The sequence below is a fragment of the Crocodylus porosus genome, unplaced genomic scaffold (genome assembly GCF_001723895.1).
Source record: "Crocodylus porosus isolate Cpor-Errol unplaced genomic scaffold, CroPor_comp1, whole genome shotgun sequence".
Taxonomy (NCBI): domain Eukaryota; kingdom Metazoa; phylum Chordata; order Crocodylia; family Crocodylidae; genus Crocodylus; species Crocodylus porosus.
In genome coordinates, this window is record NW_017728918.1 from 8,711,126 (window position 1) to 8,719,695 (window position 8,570).

Consider the following 8,570-nt stretch of genomic DNA (forward strand, 5'->3'; position numbering starts at 1 on the left):
GATGATCGCTATCGCCCAGGGGGTCGAGGACCCGGAGGCCCCTGACCAGGTCGTCGCCTGTGGCCAGGACCAGGTCCCACAGGGCGTTTCCTCTGGTGGGACCGCGCACCTCCTGGGTTAGGTGGAGGTCCTGTATCTCAGCCAGGAACCTCCAGGAACGGTCAGACCTGGCTGACTGCTCCTCCCAGCAGATGTCTGGGTAATTAAAGTCACCCATGACAACTACATCCCTTGCCTTAAGTGCCTCTGCAAGGTGGCCCAAAAATTCCCAGTCCAGCTCCTCCCCTTGGTTGGGGGGGTCTATAGTAGACCCCCACAGTCAAATTGCTCTCCCCAACAGCCCTGATTATAAGGCGACTCCCCATTAATTAGATTCTATATATAGAAATGTTATAAATTAGTTATAATTTTCCAGGTATGGAATCTAATTATTGGAGGTTTACCTTGAATTTATTTCCTTTCCCCTGCTACATCAGGGAAAATAAATCAGGTAGCCCCCTTGCCTTTTGTCTCCCCGCACTTCTTCCCCCTACAGCCTCTTCCCCCCCACTCCTTACTGTCAGACCCTGCTCTCCTGAGCACATGGAAGTGGGGAGCAAATTTGAAAACAATAACCTTGAAATGGGCCATAGCTGTAACAGTTTGCATATACTGCAAATGCTTAGTTCATCCAGAACTGATGTATGTTACCTTTTCTCAAATTGCTGCAAATTTTAGCACAGGTACTCCACAACACACATTTTTAAACAGCACTTTTTCAAAGGACCAAAAAAAAAAAAAAAGAAGGAGGTTCCCATCAGCATGTTTGCTCGATATGGGCCATGTGTTTTATAGTCATGCTCAGCATTGTCTGTATTTAATCAACTTTGTAGTTGGTTTCCATTGCTGAGCACATGCTGCTTTTGGCAGCAGTTTAACAATAGACAACGTATTTAATGAGGTTTTCTTGTATGTGGATGTAAGGCAAGGTGCTTTCCCCCCCTCCCCATACTGATTAAGGGGAAAAAACCTCACTTTGTATTTGCGTAAATATTGTATTTTCCTTCTGGTAGATCATCCATCCTTCCATGTTGAATCTTGTAGCGTGTCATTCCTTTTGGCCTATAGTCTATCTAACCCCTCTGGCTCACCTTTGTAAATCACTGCTACTGTTTGCAACAATTTCCTTTGCGTAGGAAAGGAATGGACACTTCTTTGAGTGTCCTTTGCAAATTTAATGAGCATACTCTTTACTTTCAACATGATCATTTTCAAGATGTTCCCTTTTCCTGTGCAAGCCTTAGAGAGTGGTCAGTTCAATTCAGTGTACTGCCAACAGAAAGTCATTATCACAGCATTATCAAGTAGAGTACAATCATTAAATTATTTCTCTGTAAAATGTGCTTTTAAATCTCTGAGAACACCAGGCTCCAGTGAGCCTTAAAGGCTTTTTCTGTAACAATGTGGGCAAAACCATTGATGAAATGGGTCTTCCTCTGAAAGACCTGCTTTGAGTATAGTTTGCAGAAGCCTTTGGAATGGCATTCCAGAGAGTCAAGCTGGGTCCAGATTAATCCAGCTAAAAAGAATGAGTCTAATCCCCTTAGTTAACATGATACGATCATTATATATTGCTAATCTTTCTTAAATGCAGTCAAATTATTTTTTTAAAACTAAGGGCCAACTCCAGTGAAATCAGTAAAAGTCTTTCCATTGTGTTCATTGAGATTTGGTTCTGGCCTGAAATTGTCCCTCTACAGCAGACAACTCCAGTCCCCATTAGTGCAGACTGTATGTATTGTGCTATATGATTAGATACTTTATGAAATTAAGGGTTGCCTGCTAGTTACATAGTTCAAAGGAGCATGCATATACCAGTAGTTCTGTATTTTGTAAGCTATAGTAAGCCGTAAGCTGCTTAATGATAGGATAGTATAGGATAGAGTTACTTGTATTTGCTTAATCATAGGCAAAGGAAATGACCAGAGGGAGAATATCACAAGGTGTGAACCATTTTAGAAAACTTAAGAAAGGTGGAGTGAAAAAAGACACTAGGGTGAAAGTAGCAAGGTCACCTTGACTGCATTTAGTAGTCAGATGTTAGACAAGCCCAGTTTTAGGCAAGTTATGGCTTATACAGGAACTAAGAATAGACATATAAATATTAATTACAGTAGCACATAAAAGAGGTTCCTAATAGATTTTTCCCCCTTATTTAGTAAGATTTTGGTATTTTAGCAAAGCAATAGAGTATAAAAAAAGGGTCAACTCTGGGATCGTTGCTCTTTGGTCCTAACCTACAGTTCTTCCCGAATTGTCCGCTTGCAAGGGTACCTGGTTAGTGCTATTTAGCAACTTAGTTTTTAAAATTAGGTAAGAAAATCCTATCCTTAACATGTTGACCACCTGTTAGAAGCCTTTTAAAACTTTAGGACTTAGAAATTTTAGGATTATTTTGCTTTCAAATATCAATATGATTGTTACGCACTCAGCTGTGGATCTGAGCATATTGCCAGTTTAATCAAGGTGAACCCGTGCTGTTTATTCTGCAACAAAATGGCTCAGCTTGGGTTTGGGGCTGTCTTGCCCCGGGAAGTTAAAGGTGTAGACCTTGCATAAGGGGAACGTAAGCTGGAAGTCATGACACAAAGAGAGAAGCTTACTCTGTGGTCATAAGAGCGCCTTAGTACTACAAGTACCTCCTTGACGTCACCTTTACCTCGGGCAGTGATGATGCTGGGAGAACCATCTGTGGTATCTGGTTCTGTCGCCCTGTCCTTGGGGCAAGGTCAACACAGGCTGTACTGGGGTTTCAGAGTGGGGCCATGAAAGCAGCCATTTGGTGAACAGCAACGGGGAGCATTAATTTATGGGGAGAAGGCTGGTCTGTGAACCTCATGGCAGAATGATTCTTGGTGACAATTTTATGTTTTGTGACTGAGAGGCAAAGATGTCTCTGAGAAGAAGGATATAATTTCCTGGCCCCGTTCTTTAGTGCCAAACTTCTTCACCGGCTTGCAGTTCTCTTTTAGGTACTGGTCTTTCTGGGCACTGAGGCAAAAAAAAAAAAAAGACTGTGATCACATAGGATAAGCCAGTGTTATAACATGTACGTACAAGAAGATGAAATGATGCTTATATAAGCACCCTTAATGAATGCATTTCTTAACTTCAAAGTGCTTGACTTAGCAAGTGTTCTTTTGTGCACATAATTAATATTTAATTTGTTACGTGCTCACTATAATTGCTTTAAGAAACTCCTCACCATTAAAAAAGAACCCAGAATCCTATGATGGCAATGCTTGCTGTAGCAACTAAACCATATTACATTAAATAATGAAAAAAGAAAGGGAGCAAATTAATGGTTAATAAAGCAAGGGGTATTTAATCTGTTCTCTTCACTCCTATGCTTGTGTAATAGTTTTAAAGAGGGAGAGTGAGCAAGAGAAGAGAATAAAACCTGAAATCCTAGGATGGTTCCTGTGGTATTTTCATGAGCAAAGCTCTTGTTGACATCCAAGGGAATTGTACTTGAGTGAAGATCACCGGATTGGTCATCATGCATGCAACAAAATGCGTCTGTGATGACAAAGTGTTAGAGAAAATGTGTTTGCCATGGGCTTTTTTAGGCTTGCGGGACTCCATTGCTATCCAGCCCTGTTGCATCCGAATTCATTTTTCTTTTGTCCCAAGTGTCCAATCCATCTCCCTGAGCTTATGAAGCTTTGAAGCAACCTGAAGTGTTTACAGGACAATCTCCTAATAACTGTCTTAGGGACTTCAGCTCTTATTTAGTGATCTTTAATTTAAAAGCCTTTTCTTAGACTATTGCCTTCTTGGGGCCGGATCCTGTAACTGGCTTCATGGGATGGGCCCTTGTGAGGTCACACTGAAACCAGCTTCAAGATTGGGAAGGAAGATAAAGGTTTCCATATATCTGGCCAAACATTTGATGTAAAAACACCATCATATAGGCTGGGTTGGGCCACAAGTATTCAGTGCCACAAGAAGGAGAGGGAAGTAAAAGATCATTATGAAGTGGTATATTGGATTCAGATCAGCAGTTCCTGTAAAAAAGAAAAAAGGGGAAAAAAAAAAAAAGGACCAATGTGGATGACATAATCCATATAGTCATCCCAAAATGAACCCACTAAAATGCAGGAAGAGAGATCATAAAAAGCAGGGGTGAAAGATGCCTTAAAATTATCTACTCCTACCCCTTGCTCCATGAAGGGAGCATCTCTGATTAATCCATCCCAGCCAAGCCAAGCTGCTTTTAAAAACTTGCAAGGGAGAAGTTTTCATAACCTTGCTGGGCAGCCTGGTCCAGGGCTTCAGCGCCCTCATAGTGAGAAGCTTCTTCCTAATCTCCAGACTAAACGTCCCCTGCTGCCATTTCTGTCTTGCTGCAGAGTAGGAGACAAACCAGTGGCTTGAAGTTGTGGCAAAGCAGGTTTAGGTTGGATCTCAGGAAAAACGTCTTTACTGTTAGAAGAGCGAGGCGGTAGAACAGATGCCTAGGGAAGCTGTGGCCCCTCCATCCCTGGAGGAGTTCAAGAAGAGGTTGGACAGCTGCTGGTCAGGATTTGATCCTCTAGTCAGGTTGGTATGGACTTGGGTGGGGTTGCCTTCCTCTGTAGCTAGGGCACAGCCTCTACCTGGGATCTCTTGAGCGTATATTAACCTCTTATAGAAGCAGGACGTTGGCTGCTGTGGTCCCCCTGCTTTACTTGTGGCAGGTGAGGGTGTGACGTCTTGTGTCGTGTCAGGGTTGATGGTAGTTTTACTAAAAGGTTGGATAATGGCTTTGTATGGGATGCTTTGGATAGGGATGATACTGCCTGAGGCAGGGGGGTTGGACCGGATGACTTCTGGAGGTCCCTTCCAGCCCTACTTCTGTGATTTGAAGCCATTGCCTTTTCTCCTGTCCTCTGCAGCCACAGAGAGGTGCTGCATGTCTGAGGATGGGAGTGCAGGGGTGCAGAGTGCCTGATAACATGGCACATGGCTGCTGTTCCTCTGCAGGTGCTGCTGCCTGGCTGCTACAGGCTCAGAACAGACTCCCTGGGGACCCCATTCCTCTGCACCCTTTAAATTGGCACCAGGGCTCATGCCTCTAGCTACACTACTAGAGTAGTCTATCACTGTCCTCTGTAAAACCACCCTTCAGGTAGCTGAAGGCTGGTGTCAAATCCCTGCTCTGTCTTATCTGCTCCAGACTAGATCATTTCAGTTCCACCAGCCTTGCCTCATAAATCATTGTTTCCCAGACTTCTACACCAGTTTGCATTTCATTCTTCTGGTTAAATGTGAAAACAGCTGGACAGTGTTGAACAAGTTATGCAGGGAACGTCTCCCCTTCCAAGCAGAGGCTGGGCAGGTGTCTCTCAGGGCTGGGTTTGAACAGCCAGATTGCCAAATAGCAGTCTCTGCGAACAAGCCTGGGTCTGGGTTGGAACAGACCTCCCAGGTCACCTATGCATCACGTGCAGGGTGATAGACTTCTCAAAAGATGGCCATGGTATGTTTGCTTTCTCACCTGGGTAATTTCCACAACAGTATTGCTGTCCTTTTATTCCAACAGCTGTAGCCTTTTCTGCAGAAGGATATTGGAGTATCCTGTGGTCTCACACTCCTGATGGCATTTGCACCTCCCAAAAACATGGATGGCCCCAAACTTCAAACCAAGATGAGCATGTGGACACCCCTGAACCATCAGCTCATGAATGACAAGGCAAGTACCGCACAGCGGTCTCTAATACAAGTCAAAGCATATGAGGAACATTTAGTAAATTAGCCAAGACGGGTTTGGTCCATGAGACAGAAAGATGGTGTGATTGAAAGGCATTAATTTGCTGCCTGTGAATGAACAAGATCCTCAAGCCTTTACTGTCCCTGAGAACTGATGTCCCTGGAACTTGTCTGAGTAACGAATAGGTAATAACTGAAGAGTGCTTGAGGATTTAGTCCATTAACCTTCAACTGTAAGTGCAACACAGCATATATTAAAAGCAAATGACAATGAACCATAGCGCAAGTTCTACCAAGTTAGGGCAGCACTTGCTCCATCAAATGGCTGATCAGCTTCACCTCAGAAGTAGGGTGACACGGACTCTCTGCTAGATGTGGAAGGGAGTGTCCTGATGTGTGCAGTTTACAAGATGGGTGTTCTACCTCCAGGTCCTGCAGACTGTGGCTAGGATCTGCAAGGGCAGCAGCTTTGTTTTTCCCTGTCAGTCATCCCCAGTACCATCTACTTTAAATTGAATTTAATTAAGTTTGTTGCTGAATCACAGAGCATAAGGCAAGAAGGGCCCTTAGATCATCCAGATAGAGCTCTTGTCTATCACATGCCATTAGAGTCCATCCCATCCCCCACCTGTATTGAGCCCAATAACTTGTCTTTATCTAGGTGTATCTTCTGTGACAGCTGAAAATTATGTCTGTGTGATAAAGGTGCCTGCTGACAGCTCTATGAAGATTAGACTAAGTTTTTTTTTTCTGTCATTTGTTTAGATATTAAGCTATATGTTGTTGGTAAGAGCCTAATTAAAGTTTAAGATATAGTAAGGCCTAGTAAATTTAGCAATGCCTTGAAGTAGTAAGACCCTGTGGCATAGTTAAAATTAAACTTATCAGAAGAATGCAAGGCTTGTACTGTTATTGGTCAGTCTAAGGACAATTGAAGTAAAAAGAATCTGAATGGTTGTAACTTATCAGCATAGCTCAGAAATTATAAATTGCCTGGCACATCCAGAAATCATTTAGAAGGAAGATGTAGCTCTGTGAAAGAAGTACTGATTTAAGATTAGCTGCTGGCCTGGATCAGTGAGCCAGTGGACCTCAAGGAGCCCAAGGACTGAATACCAGGGTCCTTCCCAGTACCCCTCAGACAGTGCTGATTGGGGATGCCTGACTTCGCTGAGCTTTGCAGAAGAGAAACTTGTTGTACATCAGGCAGAGGGGACTGCTGATAAATTGCTGACGCAAATTATTATTGTCTGTCTGTTGTTTTGTTGTCTGTGCGTAGTCGTGTTTTTGTTAAGTCAATAAACCTTTCTTACCTTTCTACCCTCGACCATACTCTCAATCCTGAACCTTCTGCAGGCGGCTGGGACATCTTCCAGCAAGACAGTCAATCTTCATTTCAGGATATTAAGAAATGGCAAATCTACGACTTTCCTTAGTACCTGGCTTCAGTGGTTAACTACCTTTCTTGTTAAAAATCACAGCCTTATTGCCAGTTTGAATTGTTCTGACTTCAGCTTCCAGCCATGGGCCTTAATATGCTTCTTAACTTTACTTCTCACTACTTTCATAGGTTTCATAGATTTCTAGAGTCGGAAAGGACCTGGCAGATCATTGGGTCTGACCCCCTGCTCCAGGCAGGAAAGAGTGCTGGGGTCAGGTAACCCCAGCCAGATGCCTGTCTAATCTCCTCTTGAACACCTCCAGGGTAGGGGAAAGCACCACCTCCCTTGGAAGCCCATTCCATATTTTGGCAACCCTCACCACAAAGAATTTCTTCTTTATGTCCAATCTTAATCTGTTCTCCTTCAGTTTGTAAGCATTAACCCCGAGGGGCGCCCTGGTAAACAGAGTGTCCCCTATTCCCTGCTGGCCCCCCCAATGAGTTTGTAGGTAGCCGCAAGATCACCTCTCAGCTTTCTCTTGCGGAAGCTGCAGAGAGTCAGATCCCTCAGTCTCTCTTCATAAGGTCTTACCTGCAGGCCCTCAACCATACAAGTGGCCCTCCTCTGAACCCTCTCAAGGTTATCCGCATCCCTCTTGAAGTGTGGCACCCAAAACTAGACACAGTACTCCATCTGCAGCCTCACCAGTGCCGCATAGAGGGGAATTCTCACTTCCCTAGACCTGCTCGTGATGCTTCTGCTGATGCAAGAAAGAGTGCGGTTAGCCTTGCTTATTACCTTGTCGCACTGGCGACTCATGTTTCTTTTTGTGTCAACCAGAACTCAGAGATCTCTTTCCACTGTTGTGGTGCTCAGAATGGTCCCCCCCAGTCTGTAGGTGTGTTGGAGATCCTCTCTCCCCAGGTGCTTTACCTTGCATTTATCTTTGTTGGATTGCATCCTATTCTGATTGGCCAACTTCCCTATGTCACGGAGTGGGGCCTAGGAGCGGCCGTGATCCCACTAGCACCCCCTGCCGTGCCAATAGGCGATCCAGCACCCTCTTTTCTCGCCCGCCACATCTTGTTGGTATATGGTTCTAGAAGGGAGGCTGCCTCTTGTCGCCCTGGACACCGTGCTACGCTTACACTGTCCCCCGTTCTGTATGGAGTGACCTGGTGCACCCTAGCCTTATGGGCTATGCGTGCCTCCAACCTCCCCTTTAGCATGCCCCAAGCCTCGCAGCTCTTCCGGACGTTATCAGGTCCTTTTAATTTCTGCGTCCTGCCCAGCGCCCCTGGGCTTGTCACGCAACCGGCGCCTCTCTATCCATTAGCCCTCTCGGGCTTACTGACGGTACTCTTCCCTGTTGGGCTCAGGCGGCCTGAGCCTTACCTGGCCCCTTTGACCCTTCGGAGTCCCCACCACTGTGGAGCCCCTCTGGGACCCTTTCCAGTC

The 8,570-nt window shown here is 44.8% G+C and overlaps 1 protein-coding gene across 1 annotated transcript in view; it reads left to right on the plus strand.

The window, feature by feature from the left end:
* FBXO16 (F-box protein 16) overlaps nucleotides 1–8,570 on the plus strand; it is a 51,276-nt gene that overhangs the window by 4,770 nt on the left and 37,936 nt on the right. The window contains exon 2 of the mRNA XM_019537217.1: nucleotides 5,564–5,713. Within this exon, the coding sequence (XP_019392762.1) occupies nucleotides 5,618–5,713 (96 nt within the window). The 5' untranslated portion in view covers nucleotides 5,564–5,617. The remainder of the gene's footprint in view (nucleotides 1–5,563; nucleotides 5,714–8,570) is intronic.